Source organism: Oncorhynchus kisutch, linkage group LG18 (assembly GCF_002021735.2).
Source record: "Oncorhynchus kisutch isolate 150728-3 linkage group LG18, Okis_V2, whole genome shotgun sequence".
In the NCBI taxonomy this organism is placed as follows: domain Eukaryota; kingdom Metazoa; phylum Chordata; class Actinopteri; order Salmoniformes; family Salmonidae; genus Oncorhynchus; species Oncorhynchus kisutch.
In genome coordinates, this window is record NC_034191.2 from 74,449,091 (window position 1) to 74,475,221 (window position 26,131).

At 45.2% G+C, this 26,131-nt stretch overlaps 1 protein-coding gene across 1 annotated transcript in view; it reads right to left on the minus strand.

Moving 5' to 3' along the window:
- LOC109909631 (piezo-type mechanosensitive ion channel component 2) overlaps positions 1–26,131 on the minus strand; it is a 188,537-nt gene that overhangs the window by 86,731 nt on the left and 75,675 nt on the right. Inside the window, exon 5 of the mRNA XM_031795307.1 lies at positions 11,184–11,349. Coding sequence (XP_031651167.1) covers positions 11,184–11,349 — 166 coding nt within the window. The remainder of the gene's footprint in view (positions 1–11,183; positions 11,350–26,131) is intronic.

Consider the following 26,131-nt stretch of genomic DNA (forward strand, 5'->3'; position numbering starts at 1 on the left):
TGACAAGCGGAGTAGGGCTATATCTGAATGAATGATGGCATGTGTGAATACATCTTAACACAGTCTCTCACTCTGCCACCCACAGGGGTGTGTGTACCTGGGTACAGGGTACAGGCTGGTAGTTGGAACTAAGCCAGGGTCGGCATATATGAGCTGCATAAGAATGTTGGTATACGAGCTGAAATCATAGCTTAATATATCTCAGAGATTTTGATGCAGTTCACCGCTGTGTATAACTTGATGTGATGTTGTGTTGTGTATTGTATGTGGGAGCAGGGCCGTACGCCCATCAATATTTCCTCTCGGGTAAAATAAGGTGGATTTTTTTATCTTATCTAAAGTAAAGGCCTGGTTAAATATGAGATCATGAACATGGTAGATTATTAACATGCCAGCCTAAAGACATCACACTAAGAGGTGCTCTAGATTTAAGGCAGGGTGAACAACAGGGGGTAAGGGTGTGAAGGGTGAGGGTGTCAAGGGTGAAGTTTAGTAGTGTGTGTGGTCTGATCAGAGTTGTGGGTTTCGGCAGGCATCAGTAGCGGTCACCATTATCTCGTCCCCCTCCTACAGTAGCTTCTAGCTAGTATCAGCTATTTACAGTTGTAACTAGTTCACTAACGCAGCTAATGATTGCTCCATAGACTAGCTATAGCATCACAGTGAGCCTGTACATTGACAAATGTTACAAAACAATGGTGATAGCTGGGCTGTGGAGCTGTGAGAGAGAGTCAGCCAGTGATCAGAGAAGTATGGTAGTGTGGTTCTAATCAGCCCTTAAGTCATATAACTGTAAAGGGCCATGCCAGGGGAGGGGGGGGGGGGCACATTCCAACTAATTACCACTCCACAACACGCTGCACACTTGGAGAAAGCACGTCCCCACACTGCTTTTATTAGGGAAGAGTGAGTAGGGGGAGAGAGAGACAGAGGAGAGGAGAGGAGAGGAGAGGAGAGGAGAGGAGAGGAGAGGAGAGGAGAGGAGAGGAGAGGAGAGGAGAGGAGAGGAGAGGAGAGGAGAGGAGAGGAGAGGAGAGGAGAGGAGAGGAGAGGAGAGGAGAGGAGAGGAGAGGAGAGATGGAGGAGAGGAGAGGAGAGTAGAGTAGACAGATGAGAGGAGGGGAGGGGAGAGAGGGGAGATGAGACAGAGGAGGGGAGGGGAGAGAGGGGAAATGAGACAGAGGAGAGGAGAGAAGAGTAGAGGAGAGAGCAGAATAGACAGAGGAGAGGAGAGGAGAGAGGAGAGGGGAGAGTAGACAGAGGAGACCAGGGGAGAGAGGAGAGGAGAGGAGAGAGGAGACAGAGGAGAGGAGAGTAGAGGAAAGAGCAGAATAGACAGAGGAAAGGAGGGGAGAGAGGAGATGGGAGGTGAAACAGAGGAGAGGAGAGCAGAGTAGAGGCGAGAGCAGAATAGACAGAGGAAATGAGGGGAGAGAGGAGATGAGACGGAGGAGAGGACATAGGAGAGTAGACAGAGGAGAGGAGGAAAGGAGGGGAGAGAGGAGAGTAGACAGGGGAGGGGAGAGAGGAGAGTGGAGATGAGACGGAGGAGAGGACATAGGAGAGTAGACAGAGGAGAGGAGGAAAGGAGGAGAGAGAGGAGAGTAGACAGGGGAGGGTAGAGAGGAGAGTGGAGATGAGACGGAGGAGAGGACATAGGAGAGTAGACAGAGGAGAGGAGGAAAGGAGGGGAGAGAGGAGAGTAGACAGGGGAGGGGAGAGAGGAGAGTAGACAGAGGAGAGGAGGGGAGAGAGGAGAGTAGACAGAGGAGAGGAGGGGAGAGAGGAGAGGATGGGAGAGAGGAGACAGAGGAGTTGAGACGTACATGGGAGATAAGGGGAGACTATACACTGAGTATACAAAACATTGCTCTTTCCATGATGTAGACTGACCAGGCGAGTCCAGGTGAAAGCTATGATATCTTATTGATGTCACTTGTTAAATCCACTTCAATCAGTGTAGGTGAAGGGGAGGAAACTGGTTTCTAAGCCTTGAGACAACTGAGACATGGATTGTGTATGTGTGCCATTTAGAGGGCGAATGGGAAAGACAACAGATTTAAATGCCTTTAAACGGGGTATGGAAGTAGGTGGCAGGTGCACTGGTTTGTGTTAAGTACTGCAAACCTGCTGTGTTTCCTGTGTATATCAAGAATGGTCCGCCACCCAAAGGACATCCAGCCAACTTGACAACTGTAGGAAGCGTTGGAGTCAACATGAGCCAGCATCCCTGTGGAACATTTTCAACACCTTGTAGAGTCCATGAGGGGAAAGGGGGTGCAACTCAATATGAGTGTTCCTAATGTTTGGCTTATCCAGCGTAAAAGCCTAGAGGCATGGAATTAGGAAAGGATAGAACAGAACAGGAGAGGAGGAGAGGAAAATACATGCAGGAAGAGAGAGAGAGGGAGAGAGAGAGAGAGTGAGAGAGAGTAAGAGAGAGAGGAGAGAGAGAAGAGAGGCGAGAGAGAGAGAGAGGAGAGAGAGAAGGGAGGAGAGAGAGAAGAGAGAAGGGAGGAGAGAGAGAGAGAGAGAAGAGAGAGGAGAGAGGAGAGAGAAAAGAGAGAGGAGAGAGTAAGAGAGGAGAGAGGAGAGAGAGAGAAGAGAGTAAGAGAGAGGGTAGAGAGAGGAGGAGGAGAGAGTGGAGAGAGAGGGAGGAGAGAGAGAGAAGAGAGAGGAGAGAGAGGGGGGAGAGACAGAGGAGAGAGAGAGAGAGAGAGAGAGAGAGATAGAGGGGAGAGAGAGAGGAGAGAAAGAGAGGAGAGAAAGGGGGGAGAGAGATAGAGGGGAGAGAGGGGGGAGAGAGAGGGGGATGAGAGAGTGGAGAGAGAGGGGGAGAGAGAGAGGGATGCGAGAGTGGAGAGAGAGGGGGAGAGAGAAAGAGAGAGAGAAAGAAGAGAGAGGAGAGAAAGAGGAGAGAGAGAGAGAAGAAAGAGGAGAGAAAGAGGAGAGAGAGAGAAGAGAGAGGAGAGGGGGAGAGAGATAGGGAGAGAGAGAGAGAGAGGATAGATAGAGAGGAGAGAGAGGGGGAGAGAGATAGAGAGAGGGGAGAGAGAGGAGAGAGAGAGAGAGGAGAGAGAGAGAGGGAAACATACGAGAGACTGGTAACTCTAGCACGGCCGCTATCACAGAAAACACTAATGATGACCAGATGTCTCTCCGGCGCTGGAATGCAAATGCATTGTTAATGGGAGCAAAACAGGCATCCCACAGCAACACAAATACTGAGTTTAAGATTAATGTTGCACGGGTGAGGATTTGTGCAGGTTTACATAAGATTGTGTTCTTGTGGTTCTAGGCCTGCTCGAGTCATTTACATTTTTGACATTTTAGTAAGTTAGCAGGCACTCTTAATCAGTGCAACTTACAGGAGCAATTAGGCAATTAAGTGCATTGCTCAAGTGCACAACGGCAGATTTTTCACCTAGTCGGCTAAGGGATTCGAACCAGCGACCTTTCGGTTACTACCCGACACCTGGCTAGTTGGGGTTCTGACCAATGTTCCCTCTAAGCTGCGCGCGGGCGTGAAGTAGCCCTGAGACTGCCGCACAGCTCCCTGGGACTGCTGCGCAGAAGAAATACACGCCCGCAGAGAGAAGCACGAGAACCTCACTCAGTTTTCTAGAGCAGTGGTCACCAACTCAATCTCCAAGGTATTCCTAGTCGATAAGCCAAACATGTTTGTAAAAAACCCAATGATTAAGCCTTGTGTTCCTATTTTTGTTGGAGGTAGATGCACCTGATTCAGCTGCCCTGCACCCTGGGTAGGCACACGGTTGCATTTTTGTACCATTTCATGTGTATGAAGGTCTAACGCTGGCCAATCGGACGGCTCAGATGACCATTTCTGCAGTAACTAGCAGGCATAAACAAAAGCTACAGCAAAGTTGATACTGTGACATTTTAAAACGTTTATAACCATGACTAGAGAGACTGTCAATGAATACAGCAAAGAGCTGCTGTTTAACTTCTTACTCAGCATTGTCAATACTTTGTTTTCAACACTTTCATATGCCATAAAATTCACGTTTTTCCTATTTCCACTCAGCACTACAACAAGCACTGCAGCAGTAATGAATTAGTAGGAGCGTGTCTCTGTAGGCTTTGTGTTATTATTAGCGGCTTAGGTATTTTTTTATATCAAAAAACATTTTACTTTCTCTGTTCATGGGAGGAATCTGAGCGGTTTATCTCTACTTGTATTTTGACTCAGAAAGTGATCTTGACTCAGAAAGTGATCTTGACTCAGAAAGTGATCTTGACTCAGAAAGTGATCTTGACTCTAAAAGGTTGGTGACCACTGTTCTAGTGTTTTCTCTGTTAACACTATAAACATTTCCCTTTACTGTGGCAAATGTGATCAAATCAACACAATATTATCCCATTTCAATGCAACAAAGAGAAACTAAATGAACTAAGCAAGATATTTTGTTGAAGGCAGAAAGCATCAGAGTAGGGTTCTATTGCATTGACATGTACTACACAGCCCGTAATCTACCCAGCCTGTACTCTACCCAGCCCGTACTCTACCCAGCCCGTACTCTACCCAGCCTGTACTCTACCCAGCCTGTACTCTACCCAGCCTGTACTCTACCCAGCCCGTACTCTACCCAGCCTGTACTCTACCCAGCCCGTACTCTACCCAGCCCGTACTCTACCCAGCCCGTACTCTACCCAGCCCGTACTCTACACAGCCCGTAATCTACCCAGCCCGTACTCTACCCAGCCCGTACTCTACCCAGCCTGTACTCTACCCAGCCCGTACTCTACCCAGCCCGTACTCTACCCAGCCCGTAATCTACTCAGCCTGTACTCTACACAGCCCGTAATCTACCCAGCCTGTACTCTACCCAGCCCGTAATCTACCCAGCCTGTACTCTACCCAGCCTGTACTCTACCCAGCCCGTACTCTACCCAGCCTGTACTCTACACAGCCCGTAATCTACACAGCCCGTACTCTACACAGCCCGTACTCTACACAGCCCGTACTCTACCCAGCCCGTACTCTACCCAGACCGTACTCTACCCAGCCCGTACTCTACCCAGCCCGTACTCTACCCAGCCTGTACTCTACCCAGACCGTACTCTACCCAGCCCATAATCTACCCAGCCCGTAATCTACCCAGACCGTACTCTACCCAGTCCGTACTCTACACAGCCCGTAATCTACCCAGACCGTACTCTACACAGCCCGTACTCTACACAGCCCGTACTCTACACAGCCCGTACTCTACACAGCCCGTACTCTACCCAGCCCGTACTCTACACAGCCCATACTCTACACAGCCTATACTCTACACAGCCCATAACAAAACATAGAAACATACAAAGCAAACTATGGTCAGGGTGTGACAACAACACTACATGAAGAGAGACACCACAACACTACATAAAGAGAGACACTAAAACACTACATAAAGAGAGACACTACAACACTACATACAGAGAGACACAACACTACATAAAGAGAGAGGGAGAAAACTAGACCGGGTCAATGAAACAGAGAGGAGAAAACAAGACCGGGTCTATGAATTGGAGGGGAGAAAACTAGACCGGGTCTATGAAACAGAGAGGAGAAAACTAGACCGGGTCTATGGAACAGAGAGGGGAGAAAACTAGACCGGGTCTATGAAACAGAGAAGAGAAAACTAGACCGGGTCTATGAAACAGAGAGGAGAAAACTAGACCGGGTCTATGGAACAGAGGGGAGAAAACTAGACTGGGTCTATGGAACAGAGAGGAGAAAACTAGACTGGGTCTATGGAACAGAGAGGAGAAAACTAGACCGGGTCTATGAAACAGAGGGAGAAAACTAGACTGGGTCTATGAAACAGAGAGGAGAAAACTAGACCGGGTCTATGAAACAGAGAGGGAGAAAACTAGACTGGGTCTATGAAACAGAGAGGAGAAAACTAGACCGGGTCTATGAAACAGAGGGAGAAAACTAGACCGGGTCTATGAAACAGAGAGGGAGAAAACTAGACTGGGTCTATGAAACAGAGAGGAAAAAACTAGACCGGGTCTATGGAACAGAGAGGGAGAAAACTAGACTGGGTCTATGAAACAGAGAGGGAGAAAACTAGACTGGGTCTATGGAACAGAGAGGAGAAAACTAGACTGGGTCTATGAAACAGAGAGGGAGAAAACTAGACTGGGTCTATGAAACAGAGAGGAAAAAACTAGACTGGGTCTATGAAACAGAGAGGGAGAAAACTAGACTGGGTCTATGGAACAGAGAGGAAAAAACTAGACCGGGTCTATGGAACAGAGAGGAGAAATAAAAACGAGAGTTATTTTGCAAAAGCTGGTCTGAGCCACATGGCTGAATAAACAGCGCCACCTTGGAACAGGATGCACACGTGGGCAGAAGAAAACTGAAGAGTTGCAGGGAACGGGACGAAGGTCAAGCGAAGGGGTCTGGGAGCTGTGGGAGTGGGATCAATCCAGGCATTGTGGAAGGCGGTACTCAAGTTCACACAAGCGTGGAGAACCGCTCGGTGGAGATCAACATTTTTTGTTTTGACAAATAAAGTTTTTAACTCACGGTTTCCTTCGCACTGCAAATGTTTTTACATATTGCTTTCCAACTTTCACCAAGCAGGAACACTTTAAACTGATGTCATACGTGTTGTGTAATTCAAGAGGGAATAAGGGAATGAATAAGCATGTCGTTATTTTGATAGAAATGAGAGGCTCTTAACCTGAATCAAGTGATCAAGATCATAACATTTACAAGGACTGAACTCAGAGAACTCAATGCCCTAAAATGGTTACAAGAAGAGTACACACTTTTCATTTTGACTGCATTAATAATTGGGTATATCAAATCCAATGGGATGGTACAACATCCCCTGCAGAAGGATTCCTTCAGACTGATCAGTAACCACATGAAACCACATCATCAGTCAACACGGAGTGTACAAGTCATAACCACAGTCAACACTGAGTGTACAAGTCATAACCACAGTCAACACGGAGTGTACAAGTCATAACCACAGTCAACACGGAGTGTACAAGTCATAACCACAGTCAACACTGAGTGTTCAAGTCATTAGAGAACAGCTGCTCTTTCCATGACATAGACTGACCAGGTGAATCCAGGTGAAAGCGATGATCCCTTATTGATGTCACTTGTTAAATCCACTTCAATCATTGTAGATGAAGGGGAGGAGACAGGTTAAAGAAGGATGTTTAAGCCTTGAGACAATAGAGACATGGATTGTGTAAGTGTTCCATTTAGAGGGTGAATGTAAGACAAAATATTTAAGTGCCTTTGAATGTAGTATGGTAGTAGGTGCCAGGTGCTTTGATACGGTAACTCAAGGTGGAATGACCCATTTATACGGTAACCTAAGTTGGAATGACCCAATTATATGGTAACCCGAGTTGGAATGATCCTGCATCAAATCCAGTCATCCGCACAATCGCTTTGGGTAATATGACCAACCCTGACAATTTCCTGTTCGGCTGCCAAATGAAATTTCTATACAACCTGTCTAGAGCCCCAACCTAAACCCCTTTCAAGAAAGCTGACCCTAACAAATCCCCATCCCCTCGTTTCTCGTTCGCTCTCCCTAACGGCTATCTCGTCTCTGAGGCATTTCTTCAAGGCCTACATATGCATTGTAACCTGTGGGTTACCAGGTCTGCAGAGAAGCGGTTGCCAGATTTGCTTCCAGAGCGGCTCCCGAGGGAGAGAAGCTCTCCAGCGTACAGGGAGGCTGACCAAACCCAGTGGATTAGGAGCTATCCAGGTAATAACACCAAGGTCATAGCAGAATTACCATCAGGGCAGCTGTTCCGGACGACTGCGTGATCACACTCTTTAACACTCTTTCACACTCTTAAAGACCTTTAAACAGGTCAACATTCACAAGGCCACAGGGCCAGACGGATTACCAGGACGTGTACTCCGAGCATGCTGGCAAGTGCCAGATTGGACTAGTAACCGGAAGGTTGCAAGTTCAAACCCCCGAGCTGACAAGGTAAAAATCTGTCGTTCTGCCCCTGAACAGGCAGTTAACCCACTGTTCCTAGGCCGTCATTGAAAATAAGAATTTGTTCTTAACTGACTTGCCTAGTTAAATAAAGGTAAAATAAAAAATAAAATAAAAAAGTGTCTTCACTGACCAACATGTTTCAAGCAAACCACGATAGTCCCTATGCCCAAGAACTAAGTAACCTGCCTAAATGACTACCGACCCGTACCACTCACGTCTGTAGCCATGAAGTGCTTTGAAAGGCTGGTCATGGCTCATATCAACAGCATTATCCCTGAAACCCTAGACCCACTCCAATTTGCATACCGCCCCAATAGATCCACAGATGATGACAATCTCTATTGCACTCCTCACTGCCCTCTCCCACCTGGATAAAAGGAAGACCTACGTGAGAATAATGTTCATTGACTACAACTCAGCATTCAACATCAACACCATAGTCTCCAAAAAGTTCATTACTAAGCTAAGGATCCTGGGACTAAACACCTCCCTCTGCAACTGGATCCTGGACCTCCTGACGGGCCGCCCCCATCACACACGCACATGCAAACGCACGCACACGGGCGCACAAACACACACTCACACACACACACACACTCGCACATGCAAACGCACGCACACGGGCGCACAAACACACACACACACACACACACACACACACACACACACACACACACACACACACACACACACACACACACACACACACACACACACACACACACACTCACACACACACTCACACACACAAACACACACTCACACACACACACACACACACACACACACACACACACACACACACACACACACACACACACACACACACTCACACACACAAACACACACACACACACACACACACACACACACACACACACACACACACACACACACACACACACACACACACACACACACACACACTCACACACACAAACACAGACTCACACACACAAACACACACACACACACACACACTCACACAAACACACACTCACACACACTCACAAACACACGCACACAAATGATGGCTGCTTGGTGTTCATCCAGACAGTAATGTGTTCCACTTATTACACTCCCTAAACTGTGGGGTCTACTTCATCGGCAAGTGGACTACAGGAGCAGAGCAGCCATAGGAGCTATAGCCCCCTCCTCCACACTGACTCTCACACTGAACACAGGGGTGTGTCCTCAGCCTTCTGCTGTCCCCCCTGTTCACCCACAGCTGCGTGGCTTTGCAAGACACCAACTCCCATCATCAAGTTTGCTGACGATCACCAACAATGCCACTGACAACAACCTCTACCTTAACGTCAGCAAAACAAAGGAGTTGATTGTTGACTCCAGGAAGCAGAGGAGGGAACACGCCCCGATCCACATCAACAGGACTGCAGCAGAGAGAGTCACGAGTTTGAAGTTCCTGATCGTCCACATCACAGATTACTTGACATGGACGAACACCACCACCACTGTTGTCAAGAGAGTGCAACAGCGTCTCTACTTCCTATGGCGGGTGAAGAAATTTGGCATGGCATCCCGGGTCGTCTCCAAATACTACCGCTGCACCATCGAGAGCGTCCTGACCAGTTGCATCACGGCCTGGTACGGGACCTGCTCCTTCCCCAACCACAAGGCACATGCTACACACACATCAAAACAGCTGCTACCAGACTATTATTTACTATTGCTAATACTGCACAACTTAAACACTTGCCCCCCAATCAATCCTTCTCTGATAGATGTGCAAACATCAATTGTGTCTTCCTGTTTTATACTAGATTTTATTCTACTGAGCCATTTACTTTATGTCCATATTCTTATCTTTTATTATTGCTTATGTTGTTGCATTGTCAGGAAGGAACCTGCAAGTAAGCATTTCATTGGACAGTGAATGCCATGTAGGGGTGGCAGGTAGCCTAGTGGTTAGAGCGTTGGACTAGTAACCAAAAGGTTGCAAGATCGAATCCTCCGAGCTGACAAGGTAAAAATCTGATGTTCTGCCCCTGAACAAGGCAGTTAACCCACTGTTCCTAGGCCAGTTAACCCACTGTTCCTAGGCCAGTTAACCCACTGTTCCTAGGCCAGTTAACCCACTGTTCCTAGGCTGTCATTGAAAATAAGAATTTGTTCTTGCCTTGCTAAATAAAGGTCATTAAAATAAATGCCATGTGCATATGACTAATAAAACTTGATACTTGAAAAGAGGACTGCAGCTCTCCATGCTCTGAGAGACCATCGCAATGGAGACTGTGTGTGCTGACGTCTCTGGGTGGATTCTGGGTGGATTCCTGGGGATTAACATGTAAAGGAGATTGCCTTGCTTGCCTATGATCACACCCCACTGGGAATAAAATGAAGGTACCAGGGGATATCTTGACATGACACACTTTTGATATTCTACATGTACCATGATACATTCTGAATACAGATGTGTCTTTTAGACATACGGTATCTGATAATGGGATCACTCCGAATACCACGCATGGACATGGCCGGATGTGGACTCATTCAATATCCTGAGAATATGTGACGTCCTATTTTCTCTCTTCGTGCTGACAAATACTGACTGTATTCATCGCATATCTGTGTTTTCTCAGCACATTCCAAGATAGGAAGCTATATTGAGTCCAGATATGCATCTTCTGGCTTGTGTTAGGCTGCTCGGCCATGGAAACCCATTTCATCAAGCTCCCGACTAACAGATCTTGTTCTGACATTGCTTCCAAAGGCAGTCTGGAACTCAGTAGTGAATGTTGTAACCAAGGACAGCAGATTTCTACGCGCTACGTGATTCAGCACTCGGCGGTCCCATTCTGTGAGCTTGTGTGGCCTAGTACTTTGCGGGCTGAGCCGTTGTTGCTCCTAGACAATTGACAGCTCTAGCAGGGCATACATTTGACTAACTGATGTGGCTGAAATATTCAAATCAACTAATTTGAAGGGGTGTCCACATACTTTTCTATATATAATGTATTTATATATGAAAGTTAAAAGTATTTCCTTTCCTTGGGCTCTGTTAGTCTTGTCACTACTCTTTAGTGAGTTCCTGGCCTGTACTGAGTACAACATTTACGAGGGTAGGGTGTATGGGTGTGTATAGGTGTTGGGAGTGTGGGGTTCCCCTGTAAATCCAGATACGCCAGGGGCAGAAGTGTGTCTGTAGAGAGATGATGAGCTCACCTGACTGTCTGACTCGCATTCGACGTCATGCTGCTGTGATTTGTCTTTCACCTGCGGCTTCTCCTCCAGACTCAGACACAGCAGCCACGTGACCAGGCCCGCCACGAACATGCCGATGTCTGGCATGAACACACGGATTCCGTTTCCTGCATCGGCACCCCGGATGCTGCAGGGAGAGATAGAAACAGGGAAAAAATGGTTAGCCAACAACGACAGATAAGAAAAGGTAAACAATTTGGGTACTATTATGTTTACAGTTTTCAGATGCAGTAGCCAACACTGTACTGCATCATGAGGATTCCTGTCAGCTCAGTGAGGATACTTGATGCCAGCAGATCAAATGATAACTGTTATAATTAAACTATACACTTAAAATCCCTAACAGCTAGTTTATATATAATTCAAAACATGGGTTTTAGGGCTCATAACAAGGTAGAGTTAAATAGTTTACAGTCTGAGTTCCTCCTCAATAAATATGTGGGTGTGTTTCTCACTTATAGCTAATTGGTTAATTCAACTTATGACCAAATCACCTTCATTCATATTCCGATATTGTTTACAGGATTTGTTTTCTCACACAAAACAGTGTGGATTTGTTGGGTAAATATTGAGTAAAGGAAGTAAATCAGAGGGTGAAATTAGGAAATTAAAAATGAAAAGGTAAACAAAGAAGTCTTCAGGACACTAATCAAATCAAATCAGATGTTATTGGTCACATACACACGGTTATCAGATGTTAATGGTCACATACACACGGTTAGCAGATGTTAATGGTCACATACACACGGTTATCAGATGTTAATGGTCACATACACACGGTTAGCAGATGTTAATGGTCACATACACATGGTTAGCAGATGTTATTGGTCACATACACATGGTTAGCAGAGGTTAATGCTAGTGTAGCGAAATGCTTGTGCTTCTAGTTCTGACAATGCAGTAATAACCAACGAGTAATCTAACCTGACAATTCCACAACTACTACCTTATACACACAAGTGTAACGGGACAAAGAATATGTACATAAAGATATATGAATGAGTGATGGTACAGAACGGCATAGGCAAGATGCAGTAGATGGTATCGAGTACAGTATATACAGTGGGGCAAAAAAGTATTTAGTCAGCCACCAATTGTGCAAGTTCTCCCACTTAAAAAGATGAGAGAAGCCTGTAATTTTCATCATAGGTACACTTTGACTATGACAGACAAAATGAGAAAAAAAATCCAGAAAATCACATTGTAGGATTTTTTATGAATTTATTTGCAAATTATGGTGGAAAATAAGTATTTGGTCACCTACAAACAAGCAAGACTGGCTCTCACAGACCTGTAACTTCTTCTTTAAGAGGCTCCTCTGTCCTCCACTCGTTACCTGTATTAATGGCACCTGTTTGAACTTGTTATCAGTATAAAAGACACCTGTCCACAACCTCAAACAGTCACACTCCAGACTCCACTATGGCCAAGACCAAAGAGCTGTCAAAGGACACCAGAAACAAAATTGTAGACCTGCACCAGGCTGGGAAGACTGAATCTGCAATAGGTAAGCAGCTTGGTTTGAAGAAATCAACTGTGGGAGCAATTATTAGGAAATGGAAGACATACAAGACCACTGATAATCTCCCACGATCTGGGGCTCCACGCAAGATCTCACCCCGTGGGGTCAAAATGATCACAAGAACGGTGAGCAAAAATCCCAGAACCACACGGGGGGACCTAGTGAATGACCTGCAGAGAGCTGGGACCAAAGTAACAAAGCGTACCATCAGTAACACACTACGCCGCCAGGGACTCAAATCCTGCAGTGCCAGACGTGTCCCCCTGCTTAAGCCAGTACATGTCCAGGCCCGTCTGAAGTTTGCTAGAGAGCATTTGGATGATCCAGAAGAAGATTGGGAGAATGTCATATGGTCAGATGAAACCAAAATAGAACTTTTTGGTAAAAACTCAACTCGTCGTGTTTGGAGGACAAAGAATGCTGAGTTGCATCCAAAGAACACCATACCTACTGTGAAGCATGGGGGTGGAAACATCATGCTTTGGGGCTGTTTTTCTGCAAAGGGACCAGGACGATTGATCCGTGTAAAGGAAAGAATGAATGGGGCCATGTATCGTGATATTTTGAGTGAAAACCTCCTTCCATCAGCAAGGGCATTGAAGATGAAACGTGGCTGGGTCTTTCAGCATGACAATGATTCCAAACACACCGCCCGGGCAACGAAGGAGTGGCTTCGTAAGAAGCATTTCAAGGTCCTGGAGTGGCCTAGCCAGTCTCCAGATCTCAACCCCATAGAAAATCTTTGGAGGGAGTTGAAAGTCCGTGTTGCCCAGCTACAGCCCCAAAACATCACTGCTCTAGAGGAGATCTGCATGGAGGAATGGGCCAAAATACCAGCAACAGTGTATGTTGTCATTGCCAACAAAGGGTATATAACAAAGTATTGAGATAAACTTTTGTCATTGACCAAATACTTATTTTCCACCATAATTTGCAAATAAATTCATTAAAAATCCTACAATGTGATTTTCTGGATTTTTTTTTTCTCATTTTGTCTGTCATAATTGAAGTGTACCTATGATGATAATTACAGGCCTCTCTCATCTTTTTAAGTGGGAGAACTTGCTCAATTGGTGGCTGAATAAATATTTTTTTGCCCCACTGTACATATACATATGAGATGAATAATGTAGGGTATGTAAACACTATATTAAGTGGCATTGTTTAAAGTGGCTAGTTGTCACGTTCTGACCTTTATTTCCTTTGTTTTGTCTTTATTTAGTATGGTCAGGGCGGGAGTTGGGGTGGGCAGTCTATGTTTGTTTTCCTATGTTTGGTTTCTGTTTCGGCCTAGTAAAGTTCTCAATCAGAGGCAGGTGTCGTTAGTTGTCTCTGATTGAGAATCATACTTAGGTAGCCTGGGTTTCACTGTTGGTTTGGGGGTGTTTGTTTCCGTGTGAGTGTTTGTCGCCACACGGTACTGTTTCGGTTTCGTTCATGTTCACATTTATTGTTTTGTATTTCATAGTGTTCAGTTTATTTATTAAAGTAATCATCATGAACACTTACCACGCTGCATCTTGGTCCGATCCTTACTCCTCTTCAGACGAAAAGGAGATCTGCCGTTACACGAGTGATACATTTCTTACATCAATTCCCATCAATTTCCATTATTAAAGTGGCTGGAGTTGAGTCAGTATGTTGGCAGCAGCCACTCAATGTTAGTGGTGGCTGTTTAACAGGCTGTCCTTGAGATAGAAGCTGTTTTTCAGTCTCTCAGTCCCTGCTTTGATGCACCTGTACTGACCTCGCCTTCTGGGTGATAACTGGGTGAACAGGCAGTGGCTCGGGTGGTTGTTGTCCTTGATGATCTTTATGGCCTTCCTGTGACATCGGGTGGTGTAGGTGTCCTGGAGGGCAGGTAGTTTGCCCCCGGTGATGCGTTGTGCACACCTCACTACCCTCTGGAGAGCCTTACGGTTGTAGGCGGAGCAGTTGCCGTACCAGGCGGTGATACAGTCCGACAGAATGCTCTCGATTGTGCATCTGTGAGTGCTTTTGGTGACAAGCCGAATTTCTTCAGCCTCCTGGGGTTGAAGAGGCGCTGCTGCGCTTTCTTCACAATGCTGTCTGTGTGGGTGGACCAATTAAGTTTGTCCGTGATTGGTACACCGAGGAACTTAAAACTTACTGCCCTCTCCACTACTGTCCGGTCGATGTGGATAGGGGGTGCTCCCTCTGCTGTTTCCTGAAGTCCACGATCATCTCCTTTGTTTTGTTGACGTTGAGTGTGAGGTTGTTTTCTTGTCACCACACTTGTTGTTGTTGGTAATCAAGCCTACCACTGTAGTGTCGTCCGCAAACCACGCAGTCGTGGGTGAACAGGGAGTACAGGAGAGGGCTCAGAATGCACCTTTGTCCCCAGTGTTGAGGATCAGCAGGGTGAAGATGTTGTTACCAACCCTCACCACCTAGGGGCGGCCCGTCAGGAAGTCCAGTACCCAGTTGCACAGGGCGGGGTCGAGGGCCGAGGGCCGTGTCAGTGGCACTGTATTGTCCTCAAAGTGAGCAAAAAAGTTATTTAGTCTGTCTGGGAGCAAGACATCCTGGTCCGCGACGGTGCTGGTTTGGTTTTTGTAATCCGTGATTGACTGTAGACCCTGCCACATACCTCTTGTGTCTGAGCCATTGAATTGCGACTCTACTTTGTCTCTATACTGACGCTTAGCTTGTTTGATTGCCTTGCGGAGGGAATAGCTACACTGTTTGTATTCGGTCATGTTTCCGGTCACCTTGCCCTGGTTGAAAGCAGTGGTTCGCGCGAATGCTGCCATCGATCTGCAGTTTCTGGTTTGGGAATGTTTTAATAGTTGCTGTGGGTATAACATCGCCAATGCACTTTCTAATGAACTCGCTCACCGAATCAGCATATTTGTCAATGTTGTCAATGCGGAACATATCCCAATCCACGTGATCGAAGCAGTCTTGAAGCATGGAATCAGATTGGTCAGACCAGCATTGAACAGGCCTGAGCGCGGGAGGTTCTTGTTTTAGTCTCTGTCTGTAGGATGGAAGCAACAAAATGGAGTTGTGGTCAGCTTTTTCGAAAGGAGGCTGGGGGAGGGCCTTATATGCATCGCGGAAGTTAGACTAACAATGATCCAGGGTTTTACCAGCCCTGGTTGCGCAATCGATATGCTGATAGAATTTAGGGAGTCTTGTTTTCAGATTAGCCTTGTTAAAATCCCCAGCTACATGAATGCAGCCTCAGGATATGTGGTTTCCAGTTTACATAGAGTCAAATAAAGTTAGTTCAGGGCCATCGATGTGTCTGCTTGCTTTTACGGCGTCGTTGTTTTGGGTCGCCGGCTGGGATCCGATCCATTGTCCTGGGTGGAAGGCAAAACACAGGATCCGCTTCGGGAATGTCATATTCCTGGTCGTAATGATGGTGAGTTGCTCTTATATTCCGTAGTTCCTCCCGACTGTATGTAATGAAACCCAAGATTACCTGGGGTACCAATGTAAGAAATAACACGTAACACGTTCCTAGGAACGCGAAGCGAGGCGGCCATCTCTGTCGGCACCGGAAGTAGGTCAAAGTACAACGGGTCCATACATTGTGTTCTATAGATTGTGTTCTATACATGGAGTTCTATACATGGTGTTCTATACATGGTGTTCTATAAATGGTGTTCTATAAATGGTGTTCTATACATGGTGTTCTATACATGGTGTTCTATAAATGGTGTTCTATAAATGGTGTTCTATACATGGTGTTCTATAAATGGTGTTCTATACATGGAGTTCTATTCATGGTGTTCTATTCATGGAGTTCTATTCATGGTGTTCTATTCATGGTGTTCTATAGATTGTGTTCTATAAATGGTGTTCTATACATGGAGTTCTATTCATGGTGTTCTATTCATGGTGTTCTATAAATGGTGTTCTATAAATTATGTTCTATAGATTGTGTTATATACACAGTGTTCTATAAACGGTGTGCTATACATTGTGTTCTATAGATTGTGTTCTATACATGGTGTTCTATAGATTGTGTTTTATACATGGAGTTCTATTCATGGTGTTCTATACATGGAGTTCTATAAATGGTGTTCTATAAATGGTGTTCTATACATGGAGTTCTATTCATGGAGTTCTATAAATGATGTTCTATAGATTGTGTTCTATACATGGAGTTCTATTCATGGTGTTCTATAAATGGTGTTCTATAAATGATGTTCTATAGATTGTGTTCTATACATGGAGTTCTATTCATGGTGTTCTATAAATGGTGTTCTATAAATGATGTTCTATAGATTGTGTTCTATACATGGAGTTCTATTCATGGTGTTCTATAAATGGTGTTCTATAAATGATGTTCTATAAATGATGTTCTATAGATTGTGTTCTATACATGGAGTTCTATTCATGGTGTTCTATAAATGGTGTTCTATAAATGGTGTTCTATAAATTATGTTCTATAGATTGTGTTATATACACGGTGTTCTATAAATGGTGTTCTATAGATTGTGTTCTATAGATTGTGTTCTATACATGGAGTTCTATTCATGGTGTTCTATAAATGGTGTTCTATAGATTGTGTTCTATAGATTGTGTTCTATACATGGAGTTCTATTCATGGTGTTCTATAAATGGTGTTCTATAGATTGTGTTCTATACATTGTGTTATATACACGGTGTTCTATAAACGGTGTGCTATACATTGTGTTCTATAAATGGTGTTCTATACATGGTGTTCTATTCATGGTGTTCTATAAACGGTGTGCTATACATGGTGTTCTATTCATGGTGTTCTATAAACGGTGTGGTATACATGGTGTTCTATTCATGGTGTTCTATAAATGGTGTTCTATACATTGTGTTCTATAGATTGTGTTCTATACATGGAGTTCTATTCATGGTGTTCTATAAATGGTGTTCTATAGATTGTGTTCTATAGATTGTGCTATATACATGGTGTTCTATAAACAGTGTGCTATACATTGTGTTCTATACATTGTGTTCTATACATGGTGTTCTATAAAACACATTTTACAGGCCTTTCTCCATCCATGCCAATTAAAGCACGGCCCGTATTAAATATATAAGCATTATCATTAAAAAAGAGCATTTAACCCTTAGCTGAGCAGTGTACTGTGCTAGCTTCTTAAAATACACAGAAAATATTTTGTTCCATAGTAAAAGTGTGGGATATTCCCACTGTCCTCTCTGTTACAGCGCTGGTCTGACTAGCTCTGGAAAGGTATGCTGTGGCTGTTGCAGTGGGCTCTCTGGTCCCCTTCGCTTGACCATAAATGTGCCCCCAACCCCAATTTCCCTTGAAAAGCGTAACTCAACTTCTAAACTTTCACATTTGTTTGGGTTCAAAGCAGTGTGCAGCAACACTTGCAGATGTGATAGAGAGAAGAAAAAGAAAAACCCTTCTGTTTCAGACCTTGAAAGGAAATGTCTCGGTCCAGTAGACCTGAAGTTAACTTTTCAGAGGAAGCTTTAGGGATACATTTTCTATTTGTGAATTGGGAGTAGGAGCGCAGTGCTGGCCTATGGTTGGCAGGACGCTTTCATAAGAGGTCCTGGTGGGAGTACACAGCACAGTACACCCTCTATGAATCAGAGGACGGCTCAGGAGCCTGGTATTTCTGGTGAGTCATAGTGCACCGGGAGACTGTGTGGTTGGGGTGGGACCTAGACATCTCTGGGGTGGGAGACCTTGTGGTCGGGGTGGGACCTAGACATCTCTGGGGTGGGTGACCTTGTGGTCGGAGTGGGACCTAGACATCTTTGGGGTGGGAGACCTTTTGGTCGGGGTGGGACCTAGACATCCCTGGGGTGGGAGACCTTGTGGTCGGGGTGGGACCTAGACATCTCTGGGGTGGGAGACCTTGTGGTCGGGGTGGGACCTAGACATCCCTGGGGTGGGAGACCTTGTGGTCGGGGTGGGACCTAGACATCTCTGGGGTGGGAGACCTTGTGGTCGTGGTGGAACCTAGACATCTCTGGGGTGGGAGACCTTGTGGTCGGGGTGGGACCTAGACATCTCTGGGGTGGGAGACCTTGTGGTCGGGGTGAGACCTAGACATCTCTGGGGTGGGAGACTGTGTGGTCGGGGTGGGACCTAGACATCCCTGGGGTGAGAGACCTTGTGGTCGTGGTGGAACCTAGACATCCCTGGGGTGGGAGACTGTGTGGTCGGGGTGAGACCTAGACATCTCCGGGGTGGGAGACTGTGTGGTCATGGTGGAACCTAGACATCTCCGGGGTGGGAGACTGTGTGGTCGGGGTGGGACCTAGACATCTCTGGGGTGAGAGACCTTGTGTTCAGGGTGAGACCTAGACATCTCTGGGGTGGGAGACTGTGTGGTCGGGATGAGACCTAGACATCTCTGGGGTGGGAGACTGTGTGGTCGTGGTGGAACCTAGACATCTCTGGGGTGGGAGACCTTGTGGTCGGGGTGGGACCTAGACATCTCTGGGGTGGGAGACCTTGTGGTCGGGGTGAGACCTAGACATCTCTGGGGTGGGAGACTGTGTGGTCGGGGTGGGACCTAGACATCCCTGGGGTGAGAGACCTTGTGGTCGTGGTGGAACCTAGACATCCCTGGGGTGGGAGACTGTGTGGTCGGGGTGAGACCTAGACATCTCCGGGGTGGGAGACTGTGTGGTCGTGGTGGAACCTAGACATCTCCGGGGTGGGAGACTGTGTGGTCGGGGTGGGACCTAGACATCTCTGGGGTGAGAGACCTTGTGTTCAGGGTGAGACCTAGACATCTCTGGGGTGGGAGACTGTGTGGTCGGGATGAGACCTAGACATCTCTGGGGTGGGAGACTGTGTGGTCGTGGTGGAACCTAGACATCCCTGGGGTGGGAGACTGTGTGGTCGGGGTGAGACCTAGACATCTCCGGGGTGGGAGACTGTGTGGTCGGGGTGAGACCTAGACATCCCTGGACTCACAGCCAGGTACACTTGGGAGAGCACAAGGTGATAACGTAAATTAGTTTAGAAGGGATGACAGAGTCTGAAGGAAGGGAAAAAAAGTCTGACGTAATGAACTGGATTCTGTTATCAGTTTGAAGGTGTCAAGGAAGGCACTTTTGAAAGAGTAGGTAGCCAATTGAACATAAACGTCTCCTCTAGAGACCCATGGCAGTTGGGTCCCTGTGATGGTACTTGAAGAAACGGCTGTATAATCTCCTCAGACAGGATATGCTGCCACGAGCAGTGGGTGGATATTTGAGTTTTCACAGGCTTGTTTTGCTTAATGTTGGGTTGCATAAAACTCTAAGCAAATGTTTGGAATCCCATGGCGCTCGCTCAGCATGAGATCTGACATTCAAAAGCGAGCGGCCAGGGGAGGGTACAGACACAGACGCTTTGAACCGAGTGATGTTTGCCTTCGTAAAAATTTAGTAAGTGACAGACGGCGCTAGTTAACACGCTAGAAAAACACATGCAAAAACTGGGTGCCCCGTATGGCGGAGGAAACACAAGCTCTTTAATGAAGCCTCTGCGTCTACACGGTTTGCTTCCCTCTCAGCATTTAAAGGGTCTTTCATCTCAGTCCTGCTCATAAAGACAGAGCTGTGGAGCTGTGAGCTGGCAACATAAACGCCTGCATATGGCATTCATCTGGAACTGGGAAAGAGCCTTAAAGGGGAGGTGATGGGAAGTGGCTCAATTAACTGTACAGATTTGGCTTGTCAGTCTCATCTCTGGAAAGATAGCTTGTATAGCATTGACAATTTACCTGGTTGGTGGATACAGAGAAAAGTTTTTACAGAGAGTCAACAGTGAACTGGCAGTTCATTTCGGAAGCCATAACAAAATTCTGCACTAGCTAGTGAGCTAACTCAATTGAGCTGTTATGAGACATTAGCTGGCACTGGACTTTAGGCCTTGAGGGCACACTGGCATATCTATCATTAGGAGTAGACTGTGACACCGTGTCTCTCCAGGGTCCCCGGCAGGGTCCCCGGCAGGGCTACAACACACAGAGAAGGAATAGGCAGCTCCGAGTATGGCAAAGACAAGGTTGTTCAAACAAACACACCAAAATAGCAAAAGGGGGCTTTGATAAACATGTGATATGGATTTCAACCTGAATCCTAAACAGTCTTCAACCCAGATCATTTGCATTTACAGTAACCATTTCAAAAATAACTGTCATTATTTTCTCTAAAAATGGCATATAGTAAAAAAAACAAGACACATCAGAACTGAAAGCTTCAATTAATAAAGACCTAATAACATTCTGATTTGAAGAAAATGACTGCAATCATGATGACAAACTTAGAAATCTTCAAGGATTTTGACTTAGAATCATTTTTCTCTTAGTGCTTTTTTTAAATGTATTGTTACAATAGCTTAGAAGATCCAAAAAGATCTTGCAGGACTTCACCTACTTCCATTACTGTACCTGTTGTTTGCTCTACACCTCCAAAGGCCCATCCAGTATCCTGTCAATGCTTGTTCTATCTACGGTACGTTGAGAGCTGCTGGATATGATGATTGTCCTGTGTATCTGTTTGGGTGCACATCCTCACCGCATAGGAGATTACTTTCCCATTAAGGCTAATTAAAACATTCTACATGGGCATGTCAGCACATTTCACGCGACATTCCAAATGCATTTAATTCACATTCCACAAAGACAAGATCTGCCTTCTCCACTCTTTCAATCACACTCTGCTACAACTCAATCATTCAACAACTAGCATCGGGCACATGTAACGTGTAAATTAATGCACATGTTAACGAAGACGCTGTAAAATTCAATGAATACAATCTTCCAAAAAGGAAGCTCATTCATTCAGTCATTTCGCTACCAGACCACCCCATGAGAGAAATAATATGGGAGTCCATGACCTAATAATGACAGAACACTAAGATCAATGACAGGAGGACGTCTGAGTGAATAGCTTTCAATTCCCGACTGAACACATCTCAACCATCTAGTGGGATATCTGGTCGTCCTGTAATCCAATCACATCTCTCGTGTGAATTCCTAATTAATTACCATGGGCTTCTACCATCTTTGTGTCGAGGTCCATCAGAGCTGAGAGAGTGTGTCGTTCATCTAAGGACATGGAGGAAATGTGAACAGATCAAATTCAATGATTGCGTGCTAATCAGTGATCTTAACATGAAACATAAGGCTCACAGTCTATTTGGATTTGTGCATGATCAGCATGTGATTCTGATCCAAACCTTTAGCCCTGCGGCTTCAGCAGACTGTTTAACATTAATAACATAATCATCAGCAAGTATCTCTCAGCAAATCCAAAATATCATGAATATCACGGGGACCACACACACACAGACAAAATGTGGTTTGGTAACACTTTATTTGGATAGTCTGTGGGGCATCTACAGCTGCTCGTCTACATAATATCAGTAACATTTCAACTAACTATCTACTAACACTAACCCTAGCTTAACCCTTGTTCTAAACCTAAACTTAACCCTTACCCTAACCCTTATCCTAACCCTAAACTTAACCCTTACCCTAACCCTTATCCTAACCCTAAACTTAACCCTTACCCTAACCCTTATCCTAACCCTAAACTTAACCCTTACCCTAAAACTAACCCTAAACTTAACCCCTACACTAAACCTAACCCTTATCCAAACCCTAAACTTAACCGTAACCCTTACCTTTACCCTAAACTTAACCCTTACCCTAACACTAACCCTAAACTTAAACTTAACCTTAACCCTAACCCTTATCCTAACCCTAAACTTAACCCTTACCCTAAAACTAACCCTAAACTTAACCCTTACCCTTATCCTAACCCTTATCCAAACCCTAAACTTAACCCTTACCCTAACCCTAAACTTAACCGTAACCCTTACCTTTACCCTAAACTTAACCCTTACCCTAAAACTAACCTTAAACTTAACCCTTACCCTAACCCTAACCCTTATCCTAACCCAAAACTTAACCCTTACCCTAACACTAACCCTAAACTTAACCCTAACCCTTACCTTTACCCTAAACTTAACCCTTACCCTAACACTAACCCTAAACTTAACCCTTACCCTAACACTAATCCTAAACTTAAACTTAACCCTAACCCTTACCTTCACCCTAAACTTAACCCTTACCTTAACCCTTGTCCTTTACGTTAACGGTAACCTTAGAAAACAGTTGCTTATCAACAGATCGTTTGTTGATAGTCCCATGTAGATGCTCTACAGACTATCAGAATACAGATGGAAAATCCATACTATTCACGGAATCCAAACATAAATAGATTTATGGAGATGGTACATTAACATAAGCAAAGCTTTTTTTATGAGTGCCAGGGTGCGCGGTGTTCTCTCTTTAGTTTGAGCTTCTGGAGCAGACCATCCTATGGCACTGGTACCTCCGCCAACGTCATGCCACACGACAACACGTCAACACACATGAACACAAACAAATGCACACAAAGCAGGGATGCCAATTACAGCTCTCAAAAGGCAAGGATAAACTGTTCCTGGACCATTGACTCCCCTAGACAATCTGCCACTGTCATTTAGTAATCCAACATTAATATCCATGTCAGACTGAACGACAAACGCCTAAAACGGTTCAAATGTAATTCAATTAATCCTAAAACTTCTCGACATGAATGATCATAACAAGGGAGGGTAAATGGTAAATGGTTGAATTACCCTCATCTCATGTAGCATAGAAAAACCTTTGAATGTCTGAAAGCCGACAGCTATGGATTAACACCATCATGAAAACAAAATAACCTTCATAACCGTTTAAAAAAAATAGAACTAACATCTAACTGTAGACTGGAAAGCTGGGAATTCGTGTGATTGAGACAGTTTCTGTTGTAAATTATACAATGGGTGGGTCAAATCCTGAATGCTGATTGGTTAAAACCGCATTCCAGCTGGTTTCTATTCCACAAGTTGCCACCGGCTATTTACTCTGTTCCATCAGACTGCGCAATCCACTGTCTCATCAGCCCAGCCAGGCAATTTATAAACTTGATCTCCACTATAAAAAGCATCTAGACATTATCACATTTCTTTTAGAATAACATTTAGTTTTCAACAGTAGAGATTTGTATAAATGTTGCTGTTTTTCTCTGACATTTGGGAAACCAAGGCTAACAGGATGATTAAGAAGCTGACAGACAGACTGCAATTGTCGACTTACAGCCGTGAAGGCCTCAAGAAGGTTGTGGGAAGGTTGAGCTGTTCACAGAGTGACACACAGAACGGCCGAGATAGTTCTCCACTGAAACCCATTGTGTTAAGGTCAATGTTATATGGCAACAATGGTACCCAGTCCTAAATCACACACTCAAAGGGTCCTATTCAGTCGTGATACATAGAAAGTGGTACCCAGTCCTAAATCACACACTCAAAGGGTCCTATTCAGTCGTGATACATAGAAAGTGGTACCCAGTCCTAAATCACACACTCAAAGGGTCCTATTCAGTCGTGATACATAGAAAGTGGTACCCAGTCCTAAATCACACACTCAAAGGGTCCTATTCAGTCGTGATACATAGAAAGTGGTACCCAGTCCTAAATCACACACTCAAAGGGTCCTATTCAGTCGTGATACATAGAAAGTGGTACCCAGTCCTAAATCACACACTCAAAGGGTCCTATTCAGTCGTGATACATAGAAAGTGGTACCCAGTCCTAAATCACACACTCAAAGGGTCCTATTCAGTCGTGATACATAGAAAGTGGTACCCAGTCCTAAATCACACACTCAAAGGGTCCTATTCAGTCGTGATACATAGAAAGTGGTACCCAGTCCTAAATCACACACTCAAAGGGTCCTATTCAGTCATGATACATAGAAAGTGGCACCCAGTCCTAAATCACACACTCAAAGGGTCCTATTCAGTCGTGAAAGAACGATGTTTTCCACTATTGTCTGTAACGCCTCCTATTTCCGGGAAAGCATTCCAATATTGATGAACATTGGCGCTGAAACGACGGAATTTCCCTCCAGCAGCACAGAGTATGACTCAAATGTCAGATACAAGTGTATACATTTTTAAAACATTTCCAGCTTCCCCTGAGTAGGTCAAGAATGGGAAAAAGTGGAACACGACTGACCAATAAATAAACCAATAATTCTGTCTGGGATGGCGAGGCGGCAGAGTCTTGGCCAATGGAGTATAGCTCTTCTTTGTTCTGCCTTGGTCAGGGTGGAGTGTGAACCGGAACGGAGACAGCACTTTGGCCCAATCCAGAGGGTCACAACACTGGACACAAGCCATTGGCCAACACATGGCCTAATGATGGAACTCAACCAATCACGTCCACCGTATTAAAAGAAGACCTCAGTACCTCAGGGGTACAGTCTTCTTTTAATACGGTGGACGTGATTGGGGTTAAGTAGGGTACAGGTCTGATTCTGTTTACTCTTGAGTTGGATTCATTTAGCTCCCCTGTTTGCTCTGAGTCAGCGAGCAGGGGGAAGGGAGGGACAAAATGCCACATTTCTGCACGTCAACAAGCAACCAGTCACGAATAACCAGATAATACAGTAGGACCCGTTTTCCCCTACTTTTCATACCTCGGTCCATTGCTAGTATAAACACTTTTGGTGTAAGCCTTGAGGAACATGTTTAGCTCATTTCTTAGTCGAATACAAAAATATTAAATATAGCTATTGACGGAAAGTAATAACATATGACCATGGTTGTAACAGGTGATCCAAACATGCTCATATTCAATTACCACAGGTGTTCCTACCGATGTGTTCTAGGGAACATCTTGTTCCCAGATGACAACATCCTGTTTATCTGGTTTCCAGGTGTCTCTCAGGACATTTAACACTTCCTCCACACTTCAGCTTTAATCCCCTGGAAATCCCTTTAACTCGACTGTTACACATTGGCCAGTATGCTCCAGTCTGTCACTAGACAGCAATTACACTTTCATTGTTTGTACATTAAACAGAGGACATTTGGCGCCCCTGGGCAGCCCTCAAGGTACAGCGTGGTCCTGGTGCGGTTGGGGCTAAGCAGGCAGCGCACACAGAGTACCACAGAGAGTCTGGCACCCCGCTGAGCCAAGAGAAACAGGGTAGCACAGTGGCACAATTCAGGCCTCATATCACTGGCCTATATTCCAGCACCTGGCCTGCCGGCAGTGTCCAGCCCAACGTTGTTAAAGTCCTGGAGTTTAACTACTGATTTGAGAATTATACATTAGCGGGAGAAAATGTTTTGTGACACCTTGTTTAACAGAAATATATGTGTAATGAATAGACTATTGTGTTTGTGGAGCAGCAGGGGTGTAATGGCAAATAGATGTTGGCTGCACTCACTGAGTAGACTTCAGTGAGGAACGAGGAAGAAGTCACACTTCTGAAGTGGTCCACCTGCTCCAACCAAGACAGCTTTAGTGTAGCTGAGATTAATCAATCCACTGGTAAGGATATGGACATTAGGGCTGGGA